Source organism: Dermacentor variabilis, chromosome 11 (genome assembly GCF_050947875.1).
Source record: "Dermacentor variabilis isolate Ectoservices chromosome 11, ASM5094787v1, whole genome shotgun sequence".
NCBI classification, from domain to species: Eukaryota; Metazoa; Arthropoda; class Arachnida; order Ixodida; family Ixodidae; genus Dermacentor; species Dermacentor variabilis.
Window position 1 is genome coordinate 1,056,396 of NC_134578.1, and position 22,174 is coordinate 1,078,569.

At 42.5% G+C, this 22,174-nt stretch overlaps 1 protein-coding gene across 1 annotated transcript in view; it reads right to left on the minus strand.

Annotated features, from left to right (window-relative positions):
• Positions 1 to 22,174, minus strand: part of Sec10 (Exocyst complex component Sec10) — a 243,095-nt gene that overhangs the window by 216,462 nt on the left and 4,459 nt on the right. Inside the window, exons 2-3 of the mRNA XM_075673687.1 lie at positions 7,243 to 7,479; positions 1,032 to 1,232 (exon numbers count right to left, since the gene is read on the minus strand). Of these exons, the coding sequence (XP_075529802.1) occupies positions 1,032 to 1,232; positions 7,243 to 7,479 (438 nt within the window). The remainder of the gene's footprint in view (positions 1 to 1,031; positions 1,233 to 7,242; positions 7,480 to 22,174) is intronic.

Consider the following 22,174-nt stretch of genomic DNA (forward strand, 5'->3'; position numbering starts at 1 on the left):
ACAAGTACCTTGAGACCATTCGTCCCTAGCACGCTACGCACGCGGCATTTCAATGCAATGCGCCAGCTTGCTCATCAAGGCGTTTATGCCACACAGTCGCTTATTATCTCGTGCTACGTGTGGCCCTGGATGGACACCGATGTATGTGACTGGGTACATGCATGCGCACCTTGCCAACGTCTATTGGTAGTCTGTTCCCGCTACGTGGAAGTTCCTCCAACCTGACCTTATCGACATTGTAGTACCATTACCACCATGTTAAGACTTTCACTACCTGTCCATCTTCATCGACAGGTTTACCCGGTTGCCAGAGGCAATGCCGATACCAGACTTCTCCGCCGCAACCATTGTCGCTACCTTTGCTCAACATGGGTGGCTGGTCTTGGGTGCCCGACCAGAATAGTCATAGACCGTGGACAACAGTTCAAGTTGGTGCTCTTCGCAGAGCTGCTCCACCTGCTCGGCACTCAATTGTGCATGGTTGCTTACCACCTTCAGACCAACAGCCTCACGGAACGTTTTCATCGACAGCTCAAGTCACCACTGATTGCTCCTGGCACGCCATCGCAATGAATTCAGTGCCTTCCGCTTGTACTTCCAGGCATATGGTGCGCCCTGAAGTCGGACGTGGGATGCTTGAGAGCGGAGCACGTTAACAGCACTCCATTCAGCCTGCCCTGCAACTTCTCACCACCACCACCTTTGCCTGCCCTGACCACTCAGGAGTATGTGCAGCTTCTTCATAACCTCTTTCAGGATCTGAAGCCCTGTCTTGGTGGCCACTAATCTGGTGGTGCGTGGCGTGGAAAGACAAGAATCCCAAGCAGAACTCTTCTGGTCATCTGATCAATATCAAAGCTGCTAAAAACATAGATTTAGTGTGCCTCTAACTGACATCTGCTGCTATAATCTGATTAATTAGGAAACACTTTTTTCACACATCCTCATTGCAATGTGTAAGGGAGACACACTCACCTACGTGAAGGTTTTAAGTCAGCTACGATATTTTGGTACTAGAAAAAGTGCATTACCTTGGCTGGGTCATGGAAGATACCAGTGTATGACCCATGTTCTGGACCAAGGAACTCAGCAAAGTGCTTCATCAGCTTCTGAGCCTCCACAGCACGGGAACGGGGTGTGTTGACGCTTTCCAGGAGGTCTCCCAAGTGCACCACTTTCATTGCCACATAGCCAATCTGCGAATCTAGCTCTTTATATGTGGCATATGAGGACTGCAATAAAAAAAAAGAAGGGGGGCTGCATCACCAATCCAGTAATTGGAAGAGTAACAAACAGACAACACATTTTCCTCCTATACCATTTTAGAATTGCTACAATTAATTTCAAGGCAAGTGCAGCCCTGTTCAGTGTTTAATGTAATATTTTAAGCACATCACTTAACAATGTGCAGTAACAAGCACGTCCTGGTACCAGTGTTTTTGTACCGGAGACCACTCAGAGCCGACAATGTATAACTGAACCTTTTCACAGATTTGCTTTTATGTGGTAGAGAACTGACTGCTACAAGTTGATGACATTTGCATTCAAGAAAATAATGGCACATTAAGAAAAACATCAACCTATCTTTCCTTTCTTCAGGTACTTGCCCCCAACATGAAGCATGAAGAAATATAGTAATAAACACAAACTAATTGCACGAATGACTGTAGGAATCAAAAGAACATCCGAATAAATATGCTCATGTTATTTACAGCACCAAAGCTGAGATTGGCTTCTCAGTACCATGCCAGCTGATCTGTGCTTTTTAAAGCAGGAGACATTAACCCCCGCATTCTTGAACATCCCTCCCATCAACACACATGCTCGACTTAAGAAAGCCAATGGCAGTGCCACCTCTCAACAGAAATCATCACTGCTCTTCACTGACACACCATGGCAATTCATGCAAAACAATGTCTTCTGCAGTCGAGGGGCGGCCTTGTAATGGAGGAAGAGCTTCAAGTGAAGGATCGTTTGAGCATGCTAGGGGAAAGAATTGTACAGTTTCTATGAGACAAATGAAGCCTGTCAATGGCACACAGAAAAATATGCGTCTGGCATCAAGTGACAGCTGCCTGCCGCTGTGAGACAGTCTTTACTGTGTTGCTCTTGTCTTATGTGATAACAACATTGCAGCAGAGACACACAGCTCCATAGGCCTGCATGGAGCTGCGTCAATTGACATACGCCTGTACGCCTGTCCACTAGGGTTCAAGAGATTTTGGGCAGCTTTGTGCAACAGGCAATCACACTTGTTTAGAACACAATGCAGCCAGCATATGCAGCTTCACACAAACATTACCAGAAGGAAATATAGCACTGACACTGTTCAGCAGTCACTACAAAGATTATGAGAACTCTTTGAACTGTGCTACAATTTGGCACTGATTCGTTAACAAGCACATTGTAGCAGCTTACTTGTTTGCCAGCCTCACGTTTCATCAGAGCCCTTAAAGGGCCCCTCACCAGGTCTGGTCATTTTGAGCTGACAAGAGCAGAGTATACAATGCGCACCAACGATCGTGTTTGCAAAGAATTACATCACTACGCGCCGCCGAAAGGCCTGAAATTTCAATCCGAGTGCAGTTTTCCCTTCTCTTCGTGGCCACTGTGCTCCAAGCCGGACGGTGACGTACTTGCATCCCTGCGCCTACGTACTCGGGTCCACAGTGTGATGTCGCTTGTGGTGACACGTGACTTCGAGAATTATTCAAGGCACTATCTGTTATTTGGGTGATCTGTTGCTTGAATTGACAAACTGAAGTTTAGAGAAATAATAAAACACACAAACAGAAAGTCTGCGTATTTTTTTTGTTTTACTTCGCACCGAAGCAAGAGAGATGTACTTCCGTTTCGTCTGCTTGTTCGCACGGTCATGCAGTCACATGCGCAGGTACCGAAACTATGCCATTTTCTGCCGTCTTTCAGCGCGTGATCATGCTCTGCGATCTGCTTGTTCTGCCTCAGTATTCGTGTAGCCCTGAATTATACCACTAGTCATGTGTCCTAGTGCACAGCATGTAAAATCGTGTGCTGCGCAAAACCAGACAATTACAACAGCTCATACACAGTGCCGAAAAAAGAAAAAAAAATAATTGAGGAGAAAAAAAAACGAAGTCGAGGCCCGTGATGTACGCGTCACGCAATCCTTGAGATCCAGTATGGGAGAGCACAGGGAAAGAATTTCGCTTGCGGAGGCCAGACGGGACGACTATTTGACGTCTATCTCGACTATTAATGAGCCGATTTTCAAAAATGTTTGCAGCAGAACGCTCGCTAGACGACGTGTAACAACTTTCAGCATATAACCAAAATTTGCTATGGGGCCTGGTGAGGGGCCCTTTAAGGGGAGATGCACTTCGAAACGTTTTTTTTTACTTGTACAAAAGTTTCAAAATTCACCTAATTATAGTTTTCTATGCAGATTTCAAATATGTCATAACTTTTTGTGCAGCTGCTACAGTTTTTCAGTTATGTGATGCACAATGGCAAAGTATAGTCTTCTCTGTGGGCACTTTATTATGTCCAGTAATATGGAAAGTTCGGCTAGTAGGTGATTAATGATCATACCTTGCTGGTGAAGCAGCGCACTGACACGGACAAAGTGAAGACACACAAATGTGTGTTTTCACCATCTTGGGTGTCATCTTGTGTGTTTTCACTGTGTCCGTGTGCTGCTTCACCAGCAAGGTATGACTTTATTATGTACTAAATTTTCACAAAAAGCATCGTGCTGTAGCTTGTTTAGCTCTTTGTAGATCACAAGTGCCGATATCTAGCCAAACAGCGTGTACAATTACTGGAACTATGCAAAAAGATACAGCATTTCAATTTTCTTTTTTTCTCGGTTCCCTGAAGTATAATCTTGTAGTTTTGCAACTACTGCTGGGAGATATTGCAATTTCGAGTAGGTATTAGCACTGTACATATCTTCAAGTATGCCAAATTTCATTTGTGTAAGAGAATTATAAATGTACAAGGTTATTTTTATGTGATTGTGAAAAAAATTAGTTGAAGTGTCCTAATTTTTGTTTCATAGCTGCAGTAATTGTAGATGCTGTATGAATAGATATCAACACTTAGCAGTCAACAAAGCGCTAAATAAGCTACAGCACAAAGCTTCTTGAGAAAATTTATTACACAATAATGTGCCCACAAAATTGTTCTAGTTTGCCATTGTGTAGGACTAACTCAATAACTATAGCAGTTACACAGAAACTAACGACATATTTGAAATCTGCTTGTAATGGTGCATAAGTGGGTGGACCTTCAAATCGCTAGTACAAATATTTAAAAGATGTTTTTTCGAGGAGTGTCTCCTCTTAAAGGTTTTACATGCACAACTAATTCACTTTAGTAGCAAATTTTCAGAGCTCAAATAAACCCCTAGACTTTCAAGTATGCATGTTACTAAATCCAAATGTACGGTAAGACTCACCAAGCATTACTATATCTTATTTTCTGAAGATTACTGAATTGTAGGAACTACAAGTCAAATGGGAATAATTAACGTTATCAACAATAAAAGCATATTTAGTACCAGTGAACAAGGACAGAAGAGAGACGTCACCACCCCCAATGCGCCAACTTCAACAACTTTATTTTCAGGAAACAACCACCTAAATTATTTAACCCATGCACAGCGGCGCCACATCACGCAAATGTTTAACCATTCAAAAAAGCTGTCCCCTAACACGTATCACTATTCTGACAGATAGCCTGAACCTCAATAATCTCTCACACATCTTTATCGTTGTGCTTCGCAAGAACACGGCAGGACCCATACACCAGCGCACAGCTGCATTCCTGACAGTGAGTTGACATATGACTGTATTGCTTATTTCTCACATTTAGATTGTGTTCTAGTAACCGGTCATTAAGACACCTTCCTGTCTGTCCGATGTGTTTTTTCCCACAGGACAGCGGAAGCTTGTAAACAACAGCTTCTATGCAACCCACTGGTGCTTTACGATGATTTGTAGAGCATGCGACAGCTGGCTTACAGTACGGGTCCGTTAAAGGGATAGTGAACAAAAAATTTGTCGCCGACATTTCTGTCTCCAGTGATCGAAAAGTGAGCGAAAAGTAATTATTTTAGTGAATATTTCTCAAATCACAGCACCAACCGGCCTCCTCCGAAAGCTCCAGCAAAACTGGATATCGCGTCATGCTTAACCACCTCGAGGCCCAATGTGAGCGATCGTCCACACTGAGCACGTGAAGGGACGAGTTGACATTTGCAGCGACATGCTTTCTTTGTTCAACCGTCCTATTTGCACCACTTCCTTGTGTTAGCTGTTCGAAAACCTCGTCTTTCATCTCCCGGTTTTGTGCATTGATGCGTGGAGTAGCCGTGTCAACGCCGCAGAATGCCGAGGGTCTGCTGTGCGCAAGGGTGCCGAAATAGTATTGTTGGGCGAGACACGCCGTGCCACCCTTTTCCGAAAGGTGAGAAGCTGCGCAGAAACGTAATTTGTTGTTTGTGCCACATTCTGAGCCAGATGGTTGGCCAATTCTGCCAGAATAAATCGAAATCTGCATCGTCTGAAGCGACGGCTGACGAAAAAAACAAAATTCGCCGACATGAGACTGGTGGCGCCATCTCGTTTGCACCAAGGGAAAGAGTGCTCAACTGCAATGAAACAACGGGAGCAGCCGCGTTAGCTAGCGCAAGTGTGCTGAGGTGCATGTTACCTGCTCACCACTTGGGTTCCTTGTTGGTGGCAATACTGCAGCCTGTGCCTAAAAAAATCGCCCTGAGATTATGCTTCTTGGTTAATGCAATTTTTGAGGGCAGCTGCTGTCTTATTTCAACCGTAGGTGACTGCATACGCAACACGCAGTGTCGAACGGAAGTGGCTGTGTGTTTAGCGATCCTAGCCGGTGCTTCGGCAGTTGAACACCGTGCTCGAGGTCGTAGTAGTTGAAGAATGGGGGGGTGCACGCAGTGGATAACGAAGATGGTTCTGCCTTTCGGCTTGGCCGAGCGGCTGCTATGGATACTGCTGCGGAGGGGTGGCACTGGAGGATGAGCAAAGTGGAGAGCAAGAGTCGAGCATGAGATTGTGCTGGGAGCACGCGCAGCTAGAGCAGCGTGCTTGCGCCATCTGCGGAGCTGGGTTACGGCGAGGGACAAAGGCGACGCCAACGTGAAGTTCAGCAACAGCGCAAAAGAGCTGTGCTCTGAAACCTTATTCCTCTGTGGTTAGATCATTGATCAACTTCTTGGTGAAAGTACGGAGGAACCAGACCACGCAGTCCCACTGCGCAACGCGAGGAAAACAAAACTGCGCAGCCAGTCAGTTCGCCCCGTGGCTGCTGACGGTAGGTGTGACATCAGATCCGCAGGCTTGTTGTCGGGAGCGCTATGTGAGTGATGCGGTGGCCGCTCATAGGGTGTCAAAAATAAAGCCATCCGCTCAAAAGTAACCCGAATAATGACTATATACTATAGCAATTGTGTCTTAGGAATGCAACTGTGGGGCTTTCTCTATATTCTTGAATTTTTATTCTGCATCCCTATAACCGACATATTTTTGCAAGTTTTTTTCTGGTGCTGAAAAGGCCACTTTGTGTCCACATGGCTAGGCATTTTTTTAAGCCTACATGCCGTTCTATGCAGATAGAACACTACCGCTACCTTCCCTCCACGTTCCGTCCGTTGATTTGCCGCATGAATCTAAACGTGAGAAATAAGCAATACGGTCATCTGTCAACTCACTGTTAGGAATGCGGCTGTGCACCGGTGTATGGGTCTTGCCGTGTTCTTTTGAAGCACAAAGATAAAGATGTGCAAGAAATTATTGAGGCTGAGGCTATCTGTCGGAATAGTGACACGTGTGTTAGCACCCCTTCGGTGGAGTTGTTAGATAAGGGGACGGCTCTTTTGAATGGTTAAAAATTTGGATAATGTGGCGCCACTGTGAATGGGTTAAATAGGTGATTGTTTCCTGAAAATAAAGTTCTTGAAGTTAGCGCATTGTGGTGTCGTCTCCCTTCTGTGCTTGTTTACTGGAACTAAATATGCCTTCAATGTCAGTTTACCAACACGCCCAACAAATGGCAATGCTGTTATCAACAAATTCTTGAAGAAAAATGAGGTTAAAGGAGTTTAATATTAGAACCTTTTCCTCAAGCCACAAGGATCAAATATAGGCAAATGCATGCACTACCAGCATTAGCATGCTGGCTCAACAGACAGGACACAACTGCGCTTCCAGAGACCACACAAAGGTGGCCCACCTTGTTCTTGTCCTGGAGCTCGGAAACCTTGTGGCAATGGCGCGCTTCCTCCTCCCGGCAGATCATCTCGAGGCGTTCACACTTCTTCTGGGTCATCTCAAAGAGGACCTGCAGGTCCCGAATTCCCTGCTTGAATGCCTCCTGCAGCACACTGGGGTCAAAGGTCTCGGGGTCCATGTTGCCTCCCAGGCTGCGCCAGGCAAGGCGCTCAACAAAGTCCTCAGGGCTGAATGACTCCTGCATGCAAAGGTAAATGGGCAGCTACTTCGCAGCCATCATCCCTGAAAGGCTCTTCGATGTGAAGCTCAAGTGATGAATACACTGGTGCATGATTACACCCAGATGCGCTGTACTCCTCATGCTAGCTTATGCCAGAAATGTGATTTTGGTAAACTGAGCAAGTTTGTATGTGTCATGTAAAACTTCAATGACTGTGGTCTTCTTTCCAACCTTGTCTAGTTATTCAGCTGAACATTTTGGAAGAAGGTTTTCTTTAAGTAAAAAAAAATTAAGTAAAGAACGGCAGGTGCACATGTCCGAAAATTTTCACTGGATGGGCACAAGCTACCTTACAAAAGCATATTCAGCCCTTTTGCATAAAAATTTAAATAGGAAAGGAGTGATTCATTGTATTGCCTTCCTCCTTTTGTTTGCTTTTCTTTTAACAGAAATTTCAACGAGTAACGAAAGGAATTGTTTGAAAAATACAATATCTATTTATTTATAATTTACTTGCCGTAGTAATGTTTTGATTTGTAGTGGTTTTATATATTACCTCTTTATTCCAAGAAATATTAGTCACATCATGTTCTTAGGGATATCGAATTCTAGCTTATTTGTATTTTGAATGTAAGCAATACTGAGGTAAATGGTAAAAAAATATTTCAATGTTTAACTGATTTCAAATTAATGTTGAAAACAGCATTAACAAAAGTAATTATTTGTCATTTTACTGAGAAGCAATCTGATTTAAAGGAACATGCTGTCATGTTGTAGTGATGGTGAAGAACGATGCAGTAACAGAACTGAGTTATAAACTTAACTTTTTTATTGGATGAACTTGTGCCCAGCAAAAGAAGTAACACTCAAGCACAACAATAGCGACATGCAAAGTCAGCAATTGTTGAAAATCAGATCTTCTGATCAGAGGGTAAAGCGCGTTAGCTTTTATACATGACTCGTCAAAGGTTCCAATGTAATCGCTGGTACACATGCCGTCCAGAAAATATTACACAATTTGCATCCTGCATACAATCAGATTACACCAGGTTTGGTGACAATAGACAACAGATACAATCAACGATAACCTTGAAGTAAATTCCAAATTCCATGCAGGTGCATCCTGGGCTAAGCGATAATATTAAGTTGTTAGCGGGTGAAATGCAGTCCCAGAGAAAACGATAAATAAGTACACGTGTCAAGATAACACTTCTGAGTCCATGCTGTCTCAAGTTACGCCATGCTACAAGTTACCGTGGCTCCTGCTGATGACTAAAGCAAGCTGCAATGATACCCATGCTGCACATAGGAGCAAAAGTGACCTTCAGTTTATTCCCAAGCATTACACGGAAATGCTATAGTTAGCAGTCGCAACTATTTGGGCTTGTTGGCATGCCATTTGTAAGAGTATGATTGCAGCGCAGGTACATTGGGATGAAAGGAGAACTGTCGAGACAAAGCACTAAAATTTTGTTTTAATTTCCAAAAGCATTTTAATCCTACAACACACGGTGTGCTTGTTTGCATCACCTGCCATGAAATTCTCACTCCTTATCACCCAAAACCACACAAGGGTATTCACACAATATGACCCAAGCTTAGAAATAACATCAGCTTCAAAAGTTTGGAGGACGCTTAAGCTTCGCCTTAATTCAAAGATCCCAGACTGTTTTTCATGCTTCCCAGCAACTGCAGCTTATATAATTTTAATGTTTTCCTGGAAACGCTGGTGGTGAACGCTATGTATGAAGGCAAGCTTTCTGGGGTGCGCCACTTCTAATCATCATCATCATCATCAGCCTGGTTACGCCCACTGCAGGGCAAAGGCCTCTCCCATACTTCTCCAACAACCCCGGTCATGTACTAATTGTGGCCATGCCATGCCTGCAAACTTCTTAATCTCATCCGCCCACCTAACTTCCTGCCGCCCCCTGCTACGCTTCCCTCCCCTTGGGATCCAGTCCGTAACCCTTAATGACCATCGGTTATCTTCCCTCCTCATTACATGTCCTGCCCATGCCCATTTCTTTTTCTTGATTTCAACTAAGATGTCATTAACTCGCGTTTGTTCCCTCACCCAATCTGCTCTTTTCTTATCCCTTAACGTTACACCTATCATTCTTCTTTCCATAGCTCGTTGCATCGTCCTCAATTTGAGTAGAACCATTTTCATAAGCCTCCAGGTTTCTGCCCCGTAGGTGAGTACTGGTAAGACACAGCTATTATATACTTTTCTCTTGAGGGATAATGGCAACCTGCTGTTCATGATGAGAATGCCTGCCAAACGTACCCCAGCCCATTCTTATTCTTCTGATTATTTCCGTCTCATGATCCGGATCCGCCGTCACTACCTGCCCTAAGTAGATGTATTCCCTTAAGACTTCCAGTGCCTCGCTGCCTATTGTAAATTGCTGTTCTCTTCCGAGACTGTTAAGCATTACTTTAGTTTTCTGCAGATTAATTTTTAGACCCACTCTTCTGCTTTGCCTCTCCAGGTAAGTGAGCATGCACTGCAATTGGTCCCCTGAGTTACTAAGACAGACCTCAAATGGCAGCTGGAAAAGGGCTTTGTGTTTGAGTTTACGTGTAACAGAATTTTGTTTTCTCGTGTATTCAAATTATAATTCAACACTACCTTGTCTGGAAATTGTGAGTAAGTCATATTTTACAAATCTTCTGATGCATTTTACTTAGAGAAATTCAATTACTTCAGTAACACCTCTGCGCTGAGTGGTGTGCCTGCATGGAATGGGATGCGTGGTTCCAGATGATATTTCTCATACGGACGCCACCGCCATCGACACCAGATTTTCGGTGACACAGGGCCCTTAACATTTTCATGTTCATAATTTCACATATCAGCTTGTTGCTTTGTTTTACTCATGACACACATTAAACGATTGATTGCAACCACAGAATTTGCAACAATGTGCAAGCCAGCCATCTTTTAACATTATTACTGGAATGTTCCCCATCCATACCCCTGAAAACATCAGCACCCCTCCTGATGAGAGCCGTAATCTGAGCCTTGGTCAGACGTTCATTCCAGCACTATCTGTTAACACGTGGAAGGCAACCTGGCGCTGCCAGTAGGAGCTACCTGCAATCCCACTGTGCATCGCTCATTTTCCCCAAGTGCTACTTAATAAAGCTGCAGACTTCGACAAGGCTCCATTAGCAGCAGCGACAGTGCAATGCACACATATTGATGCAAATTCTTGTCCTCTGTGCAAGTTACTGGTACACCGACAATGACAGCCTGTCTGACAGGCTGTCATTGTCAAGACCCATTGCTTTTGCTGGCATTGTGAACAAAAGACCTGTATGGGCCATGAAATGTCAAGTTTGTGTATTTATGATACTATTGACAAATGTTTGCTTTAAGTCATCAAGTGCCTTAGATAGTATTAGAATCGTTATCATCTGAAAACAAGAACGTGATAATTATGGGCAACATGAACATAAATTTATTTGACACAATGTCCCGTAACTGCACGACCTATTCCAGTTATCCTAGTTTCGGGTGTGAGTGCCTAATTACTCAACCAGCACATTACTTTCATGATGGTGGAAGCACATTGCTTGATCATGTATTATCTAGCCTTCTAGTCCTGCCCGAAGCTGGTGTTCTTACTAGCGACATTATAGACTACTATCCCATCTTTCTCAAGATTAATTCTATTCCTTTTTCCTGCACTGTATTCTACTACAAACATGTTTTTGATAAAGGCATTTTTTTAAAAGCCACAACACATATGGACTAGTCCACAGTAAAAGAAACTTACGGCCCTCAACAAGCTTTCTCGCACTTTTTGTCTATATATTTACGAAACTTCCATTTCCATTTGCGCAGGAAAAATTCAAGAAGGTACTTCACTGCAAAATTTGTGGCTTACTGAGAGAATACTCAAAGCAATGTGAAGACACAAGAATATTCATAAAAGATAAACAAGAAAACAGCCCTTTAATGTTAGACTGATAGCCCGGTACATGAAATACTTGAACTACCTCCACACGCAGCTGAAAAGAGCAATAAAGAAGCTACTCTAAACAGAATATATTGGAGTGTAGGAACAACTATGATAAAAAATGGGAACTAGTAAACTCTTTCCTAGACAGAACCACCACGCAGGAAATCGTAACTAGAATAAACCACATAGGCAACCACCCTCATGACATTGCAGACATCTTCAGTGACTTCTTTTCTGTAATGGCTAGGCTTCAGAAACGCTTTATGATTGCCCACTGGCACACCTTCCACATTCCTTTTATAGGTTTACTACTACTCCCGATGAAGTAATCTCTGTAATTAATCATCTAAAAATCACAAATGCCAGTCTTGGTGATGTTGAGCTATGTGATATAATATTGTTTATCCAATATCTCGTATTCTTGCTGATATTCATCTAATATTTAAAATGGGGTGCTTCCTCTAGAACTCAAGCATGCCAAAGTTACTCCAAATTTTAAAAAGGGAGATCACTCATTATTAGCAGACCACTGATCAATCTGTGTGCTGCCATTTTTCAATAATATAATTAAGAAATTAACTGAGAAACAATTAATGATGTACCTTAATAAATTTAATATTCTTACGCATTATCAGTACGGTTTAGTATCAGGATATTCTACTGATCTTGCTCAGTATTTCTCACAGATTACCTAAACAGGGCTATTGACGATGGTAGCTTTGCTGGCTCTATTTTTGTAGGCCTAGCTAAAGCCTTTGACACCATTAATCACTAAATCATCATTCTAAAACTAAAAGCAATGGGAATATCTGGTCCAATCTTGCTACTAATCCACAGTTAGCTCCATAACAGAAAATTAAGAAAGCGAGTTGTCAGTATTCAGGGTACTTGCTCAAAGCAAAAATCATCTAGTATAGGGGTACCACAAGGGTCCACTCTTGTTCTTAATTTATATTAACGATCTACCTAATTTCATCACATACTGTAAGTGCTTGCTGTATTCTGATGATATTACAACATTAAACTCTGATAAGATTCATTTATTTCTCCAAAAGAAAAAGGCCGGGGACAAAAAGCTGCCTTGGAACAGCTTGAGAAGCCTTTAGAGGGTAGTGGTACTATGGTTCTTGTAGATGTGAATCTCCTTGGGAAAATTCCAAATGTGCTGGAAATGGGTCCAAAGTTCGGTGTTGAGCCTGATGTTCCCGCACATGCGCTCCTTGCCATCAACAGAAAACTCGCTAATAGAGTGTATTCATAAATGAGATAAAAGTGTTTGCTAGATGGCATTGATAGCCTGGAAAGGAGTGCAGTTTGCAGTCTTCCATTCAATAAGAGAGCAGCGACGGAAAGTGTTGCATCATTTTTCAACTCCGATGACCCATGCCTCATGACTGCAGATATAGAGGGCAGATTTGTGGTGATGGAGTTGGGCTGTTTAAGTAAGAAAGCTGTTCAGGCACAAGAGAAAGTAACAAAGTTGAAGGCTATGGCAACAGCGCTGTGCAGGGATTTTAATTTTGAAAAACTTGCTAAGGAAATAAATATGTGCGGAAAAAAACAGCCTCAACATTTCTTTCAGCACAGAAATGCATAAAGCTGATGTCCCTTTTAAGTCAACTGTCATGGAAACAGGAACGTGGCATCATCATATTAGTGAATTTCTTCAAAAGCACTTGTACGGGATCCGTATAGAGGATCCCTTTGACACAGGAAGTTCTTTGGATATCATTAGGTTTCTGCATGAAAATCAAGAGATTGGCTTAGCACATGCGCGACGTTTGTGTTACGCAAGTGCAAATTCTCATTTCATTTCACCTTTTCCTGAGAGGCATCAGCTGCTAGTGAGCACTCATGTTGTACTGTCTTGTCCAAGTTGTTTATTGCGCTCTTTTAATTTTACTATATACCATGAACGAACTAGCCAAGTAGCAAGCCTTGTTGTTGTCTTTAGAGTGCACAAATTATTTTTAGTTCCTGTTCCTTCCATCTGCTTGCCACAGTACTCAGAGCAGGCTAGCGATGATTGCATGCACTTGGGTGTCAAAAATGTCATTAACACATTTCAGACATAAAAAGGATGTCGTATGGTATGTGGCACCTCATTTGAGCTCATCCATTTTTTTTTACATACCATTCTCTTATCATTGTATCCTGCATTCATGAATTCACATATCAACTACTGCATAACAATATGGGGTGACAAACACACTAATCTTGTGTCACTACAAATCGTTCAGAACAGAGCAATCAAAATAATAGCCTTTAGCTCATACTACACCAATGCCAAACAATTATTACAAGCCAATAATATTGTTGCAGTGTCCAGTATAATTAAATATAATCTAGGCATGTGGTTATTCAAGCATACCAACAATCATATTCCCCTTTTCTTTCATTCAATCTCCTTCACTAGACAACACTAATAGCACCAAATTTGCTCTCAAGAACCTCATTTTGCTCAAAGTCCCAACTAACTCCCAACGAACTACAGCAAGCAAACTTCATTTCAGCACATTTTTTTATCATGGAGCTCACTACCATTAGCTTTAAAATTAAAGACACAACACTCATTACAAAACTCAAAGTTCTTTTGAACCAATCTAGTTCTCCATAAAATGTTTTGCATAGACTACATAATGTATGTTATGCATTGTCATTGGGAAATGATATAGTTTATTATAACACATTTATTAATCACAAGCGACACTTAAAACATGCTGCTTTTCAATTCATTTTGTTCATATTTCTATATGTTGCTGATTAAGCTCATCGTATAATTTCTTTGTGTTCTAGTATGTTTTTATAATTGCTGCCTAATTTGGTTTTAGTTGGTGTTTTTTACTGTTGTTGCTATAACCAAGTTTTCTTTTCCCGTCTACCATGTGCAGGAGGTCCCAATTCAATCTCAGACTCCAAAACCTCCTCCTGGACATTGCATTTTGTAATAACATTATATATAGTTATAAAATGTTATTATGCTTGTGGCCTGTTTGGTGCCATAATCCCTTCTGTACATGACTATAAACACACAAATGGCTGGCATCTCCCTTATCTCCAAGCTTTTTTTGTGTTCATCTTTTGTATTCAAAAATATGTATCAACTCGCATAGCAACTAACATCGCTAAGACATTTCCGTTTTTCTCGCCCCAACGAAGCCGAAACCAAATAGCTATGTAAACAGCCTAATATTTCCTGGGTACTTCTGAATGTAAGAGTGAATTTCTTGAAGCCTTCTTTAGAGCCAAGATGCACAAACTAGGGAAGCCCTATAGGATCATCATCACAAAGTGCAGTACATGGCAGAACTCAATTTCTATCTGCAAAGGCATTTGGGTCATTGAGTAATTGACAATGCATTTCTTGTCGGAAGTTTGCAAAATATTAAAAATTTTCTTGAGTACCGAAAAAAGCTTGCACGCATTTTCCATTGATGTTGAAGATCTGTATTACTTTATCCTGCATAACCTTCTGCTCTATGCTGCAGAAGAGTGTATCGACGATCACAGCAGTGTAAATTTTCAATTCAAGTCTGATGTTTACACCTGTAGTTCTTGGAACTTCTGTCATTTTATCTCAAATTGGCATTTATATTATGGAACAGATTACCTTCCATCCATACGAATTCAATCCTTTATCAGTTCACGCACTGCGAATAGCCTGAGCAACATATTTCTAGCAAGAATTGATATAAGCCATCTGTTTGCTCGGTCACCTTGAATGCTAGTTTCTTTTACATTTGAAATACAGGAACGAACTTTTGCACTAAAACTTTGATACAATGAAAGTTTCACTCATTTTCGGTGACCTGCTATCTGACTTGTTTGAAGGGATGTTTGGAGGGAACTTGTAATCATGGTATTGTAATCATCATCACACGACGTATATCGTTATATGATCACACTCAGGAATCGTGAGGCTGACAGTTCCAAGCAAGGCTGCTTTTTGTGTTAGAAGCCTTTGTCCAAATTAGGGCATCCGTAGTTCACAATAAAGTAAGGGCTATCAGCACCAAGAGATTTAAAAATGTTGCATTTCCTGAAACCCGACTGTTCTGAGACTGCAGAGACATTTTGTTTGGATGGGCGCTCTGTAGCAAGCAGCACATGTTACGACGGGGTAAATGAACCTCAGCTAAGCGACTGGCCATAGCCATCTGGTGTAGAGGGATCGGGCAGTGACGAGACTCTCTCCTTGTGTCCATAATTTTTCGCCACCTTCGTTCTTGATGTCTTTTATGCACTCTGCACCCCCCCTCCTCATATTCTTCACCCAACTCCCCTCCTTAAACCAATTTTTCATCAGTCAACGTCGCAGTATTCAATATTTACCGGGTTGTTGAACGGCACAGCAGCCCCTAACATTCCTGTATTTCCTTTTACCTCTTCAAGGTGGCACCGCTGCATGGATGACATAGCCATTCATCTACTACCCCGCCCACCTGTTTGTTGTGGCTGTTTCTTAGCTTACCTGGTGCTGTAGCCTCTCCATGATATATTTTGTTGTGTGCAAATGAGTGTTCTGTAGGTTTTTCTTGTCCCATTCTTTGCGCTGGTTTCATTCTTCCCAAAGTGCACAATCTAGCCCCACAGCAACCTCTCCTCAAGTTTATTTACATAATAAAAGTGAGAGACAAGGGAAAGAGAAAAGGGGGAGGGGTTTGCTTATGTGTTTCCCCGACAAGTAAAAACATTTTCAGAATGCTTTTCTTCCACAAAGCATGGTCGATGAATCGGTTAAGTACCAGAAATGAGACGCTCTTAGATGACATGAAGGCCTTGTGGGGAGCAACAATGCCCCAAAGTTTTAAGCATGCACTCATCCTTTCTTTCTCTGTGTTGTGCGGTGTGTAATTTTTAGCATTGATCCCACCTCAACAGTTATGGTTAACACGATCCGGAATGAGGTAGAGGCACGCCATAGGTAGGGCGTCACTGTTCTACCTGCTACAGGCATCCGGCAACACCTTTCTCCTGCTTTGCTTTCCAAAAGCGACGCATTCCTTGTGCCCATTTAAGGGCAAGGGGTGTGGTCCTAGACACTGAATTCAGGGGAAGGGAGCGGGGGGGGGGGGGGGGGGTCTACAGCTGAAAAAAAGCCATTCATCTACTACCCCGCCCACCTGTTTGTTGTGGCTGTTTCTTAGCTTACCTGGTGCTGTAGCCTCTCCATGATATATTTTGTTGTGTGCAAATGAGTGTTCTGTAGGTTTTTCTTGTCCCATTCTTTGCGCTGGTTTCATTCTTCCCAAAGTGCACAATCTAGCCCCACAGCAACCTCTCCTCAAGTTTATTTACATAATAAAAGTGAGAGACAAGGGAAAGAGAAAAGGGGGAGGGGTTTGCTTATGTGTTTCCCCGACAAGTAAAAACATTTTCAGAATGCTTTTCTTCCACAAAGCATGGTCGATGAATCGGTTAAGTACCAGAAATGAGACGCTCTTAGATGACATGAAGGCCTTGTGGGGAGCAACAATGCCCCAAAGTTTTAAGCATGCACTCATCCTTTCTTTCTCTGTGTTGTGCGGTGTGTAATTTTTAGCATTGATCCCACCTCAACAGTTATGGTTAACACGATCCGGAATGAGGTAGAGGCACGCCATAGGTAGGGCGTCACTGTTCTACCTGCTACAGGCATCCGGCAACACCTTTCTCCTGCTTTGCTTTCCAAAAGCGACGCATTCCTTGTGCCCATTTAAGGGCAAGGGGTGTGGTCCTAGACACTGAATTCAGGGGAAGGGAGCGGGGGGGGGGGGGGGGTCTACAGCTGAAAAAAAAAAAATTTCATCACCTCTGTCCATGACTTAAATACGCTTTCAAGCAGCACGGTTGGGCTGTGCATTTCTTATCCATGGAGGATCTCATCAGTGGTGCATTTTGAGTGTGCAGCTGGTGACAGGCACGAAGCAAGGGCTGCTCCTTCTTCAGAGAATGGCAAAGTCATCATTCTTCAATGAAGAAAAATGTGTGGTTGCTTCAGACAGCTCTTTTCACAATTTGTCGTTTTTCTCTTCAACAAAGTTTTTCTCTCACTCTCCGCTCCTGTAATTATTACATACCTGTCATAGGCACACACACTTGGAGGGAGGAGCAATGTGGATGAACTTGTGTGTTCACTTCGAAAATGCCTCGATAGTGGCCGTGAATGCAGTGAAGGCCCCTGAAAATTTCTGGAATCTAACTAGATGCAATAGCCTGTCGGGTTGCGTCTCTTGAAACGGGTTCTCTTACTTATCCGCTCCCCCTATGCATGCCCACTAGCCAGTGCGTCCCCTGCATGAGAGGAAAAATATCTGAGTAAATTGCCCTAATGTTCACTACAGTGAATACTATAATTATTGTAAATAGACCCTCAGTACTTTCTTGCTGCCCACTCTGTGCTTTCTCCTTTTCTGTTCCCTCTTCATTGCACCCCCACCTACCCTTTCTGGCCACTGGGTGTCAGCCACCGCCATTGCAGCCAGCAAAGTTTTCTTTGTTCCAACAAGCATAAATGTAGTCGCTTTTTCCAGAATCAGATGCGAGCTGACTTGGACGCACCTTTTGCCTATTTGTTCTTGGTACGACGGCCAAGATGTTTTTGTGTATGTGCAGGGGAGCGGAGATCGCCCTCATGACAACCCCCCTTCCCTTCGTACCGCCACTATCCCTCGACTTACTTTCACATTCAATCTTTTCCTTTCATCAATAATGCTCTTTCTGAGCCCGCCTCCTGAAACTTTGTTCCATGGGAAAGGAAGGAAAGCAGGGGGGAACATCAACACCCCACCCCCCTCCACTCCCCTAGCTATGCCAATGCTACCATCTGAGCTAACCTAGAGGCAAGCCAATTGCAGACCCAGGCTAAATCAACCAACCAGTAAAAAAGTAATGACTCTGAACATGGCAAACTCTGAACAGTTGTGTAGAATAGGTGGAGGAAGTTTCATGAAAGGGGAAAACATTTTTATCCATGAATGCCACCCACATAGAATGAGGAGGAAGACCTGAGAGAAAGGGAGAAGAAATGATCACCGGGACACAAAGTAGTAAATAAAGGAAGGTCACACGGAATTGAGACACCTCAAAGTAGTTTTAAAAGAGAAGACAGCTTGCGTTGTGTGTCCCTTTCTTTGTCTATCATCTTTTGCGGTGCTCTAAATTTTGATACTGTAAGACTCAATGACATGTGGAGAAGGAGAGGGGACAGAGCAGAATGGATGAACAAAGTCATGATTTTGGACAGTCTGAGGGTTTGTAGATGCAGTCGGCAACACTCTGCTGGACTTTGCCCCGTCTCGTGCGGCTATGCTCCATGGGCTGAGTGAGCACAACCAAGAACATCCGCAGCAACGACCTGATGGCAGCTTTACCATGAGGACGCACTTCAGCTCTTGTGGCTACGCTCTGTAGGCTAAGCGGACAGGTCCAAGCGATCTAGCCTTGTAGGCCCGATATCACCCTTGAGACAGGCCACAATGACATCACAAACACCAATGCCATATTCCTTGCCACAGCGCCATGAAGTGTTATGCAACATCAAAATCAGACCAACACTGTGTCTTTGATTATCTGTTCATAAATATATTTGGACTTCTTTTTCTGCAACTTTGAAGACTCTTGAATGGTACTTTGTTGTTCATAATTCGTAGATAGATAGGGTTTCACTGATAGGTGTACTTATATGTTTTTTTATAGTATTATCTCGTGTGGCTTCATGCTACTCTTAGGGTAAATTAAAATTTTTTTTCTGCTTCCTGTGTTGATGATGACACAGAGTTGCACACACTTTAATGTTTTAAAGCGAAGCTCTCTTTGCCTCTTCCACCAACTCTACCATCGCTGCTGCTGTCTTGCCGAATGTGTGAGCAACACTGAAAATAATGTCACCGTCAAAACGTTCCCATCATACCATTGCATCTCTACTGGCTCCAGGCTAGAGTCTTGAACGATTGGCCAGTTGCAAACATAGTGCAAACAAACTTGAAAACTTAATATGAATTGAGACAGTCTGCGGTGGCAGTTGATGCATGCAAGGGTGGACGCAAGCCCTAAAACCAGCATGCCATCATTGTCATGCCGTCATGGTCGTTCCATTGTAGTAATTTTGTCATAGTGATTCTACTGTCAACATAACATTGTAGTCATGCCTTCGTCCTCATTCTACTTTCATTATCGCATTGTCATCATCTTCATATCACTAAATTATTTTAACATCATCATCCTCTTGTTGCCATGCTATCATCATCATTTGATTGTCACCACTGCATCATCATGCAGTCACCATCATGCCATCACGGTCATTCCATTGTTGTCATTTTGTCGTAGCGATTCTCCTTGCTGCCATGCGTTCAGCACCGTTTCAGCATCATTATGCCACTGTTATCCCACAACTGTAATTTTATCTTTGTCATTCCAGCTTCGTAATAACCTTTGTCACATCGTCGTCCTCATACCATAGTTGGTGCTCCACAGTAGTCGTCATGCCATTGTCAGTATTGCATCGTTGTCAAGATTGTTTCGTCTTCATTTTGCTGTAGTGATTACAATGTCATCATGCAATTGTCACCATTCCATTGACATTATACAGTCATCTTCACGAGGAGGTGGCGTAGCCATTTTACTAAAACCGAATGTTTCCACTATAGTTCTAAATTCACCAGAAAACCATGAAATCCTTGCTCTGAAAATCACGTATCTTGGCTACACTTTCATCTTATGTGCACTGTATAGGCCCCCTAATTCAGACCTGGACTATCTGCATAAGCTGCAGGATTTTTTGTTCAACTACAGAAATAAAAAATTGATACTTGCAGGGGATTTCAGTCTGCCAACCATAAACTGGCCTAACGTAAACCTTGGATGTTCTGTGCTGACGCTATCTATGATATAATGTTGTCCCAAAACCTTCAGCAAATAGTCACCGAACCAACTAGAATACATGGTTCTACTGAGTCAATCTTAGATTTAGTATTCATAAAACGCTCTTTTTGTAATTACGCAGTATCTGTTCATGACGGGATATCTGATCACAAGTTAGTAGTAGTATCTTTACCTGTAGTCCACGGACGTATAGAAAGAGCAAAGCATAAGAACGTAAAAGATTATTCAAAAGCACTGGATGAATCCATCCTTGATTACTTGGAATTGGCTTATGAAAGCTTTGAGGGAACCAGTGTCACACAGTTATGGAACACGTTCAAGGAACACTGTAAATATTGTATCAATAGCTTCATACCCGATAAGAAGAAGCGCTTAAAGAAAGCAAATCCCTGGATAAATCGGTACATTATTCACCTAAAACGACGGCTTAAACGGCTGAAAAAAGCTAAGGACGCCAGTTCTAGTCAGTTAGCTATTTTAGCAGAAAAGCTTTCTTCTAACATTAAATTAGCAAAAGAACATTACTTTACAGAGAGTCTTCCACAATTTATACGAAATTATCCCCATAAATTTTGGGGTCACCTTCGAACTTCCCACAAGCAAATAAATCAAATCACTGTGCATAACAACGTGATTACGTGTCCTCAATCAATTGCTACACATTTCAATGCCTACTTTCATTCTGTATTTTCTGAAGAAAGTGCCAATGAACATGTGTTTGACCTTCCACCTGAAGAATCAGTCACAGTATCCTACGAAAGCGTTGTTGAATCCCTACTCCGGTTAGATACCAAAGGCTCGCATGGTCCAGATGACATACCAAACACCTTCTTACGCCGTTATGCTGAATCATTAGCTCATTTCTTAACAAAAATTTTCTGTTTATCCTTATTGGCTTTTTCATTGCCCCCTGACTGGCTAACAGCCAGAGTTGTGCCTGTGCATAAAAAAGGGGACCGCGCGTGTTTAAGCAATTACCGTCCGATTTCTTTGACGAGTACCTGCTGCAAACTAATCGAACACATTATCGCTAACCACATACTTGAAATATTAAACTCTAAAGGATGCTTGTCTCCATTTCAACACGGCTTCAGGAAAAGTTTTTCAACTGTCACGCAGTTGGTTACTGCTATCCATAACTTTAGTTCCGTATTAGATAAATCTGGACAACTGGACATAATTTTTTTAGACTTCAGCAATGCGTTTGATAAAGTTCCCCATAATGAACTTCTTGAAAAACTGAAATTAATAGGCGTGCCTTTGACTTTAGTAAACTGGATTGCTTCCTACCTACAAAATCGAACACAGTTTGTGGATATTGGTGGCATCTCTTCCACGTTACTCCCAGTGACATCTGGCGTGCCCCAAGGAAGTGTACTAGGTCCACTGTTATTTTTGGTTTATATAAACGACATTGTGTGCGCCATTGATAGAAATGTTAAAATTGGTTTATTTGCCGATGACTGCATGCTGTACACCCCAATAAGTTCTGTGGCTGACCAAATATTACTGAATGATGCTTTCCGCGAAATTGTGGCCTGGTGTGACAGATCAGGAATGGTCTTCAATTCTGATAAGACTGTGCTTTTGCGCATGGCAAGAAAGAAACGTCCTATCCCCTTTAGTTACTCTGCTTACGGCACTACTATCTCGGAAGTCGAAAAATACAAATATTTAGGCGTTTTAATAAATTCACAGCTTAACTGGAGCGACCATGTTGATTACATCTGTTCATCTGCGTTAAAAAAACTTGGATTTTTGAAACACAAGCTCAAAGGAGCACCCAGTGACGTTAAACTATTAGCCTATAACTCTCTTATTCGGCCCAAACTTGAGTATGCGGCTATAGTGTGGGACCCGTACACCAAAAAAGATATAGC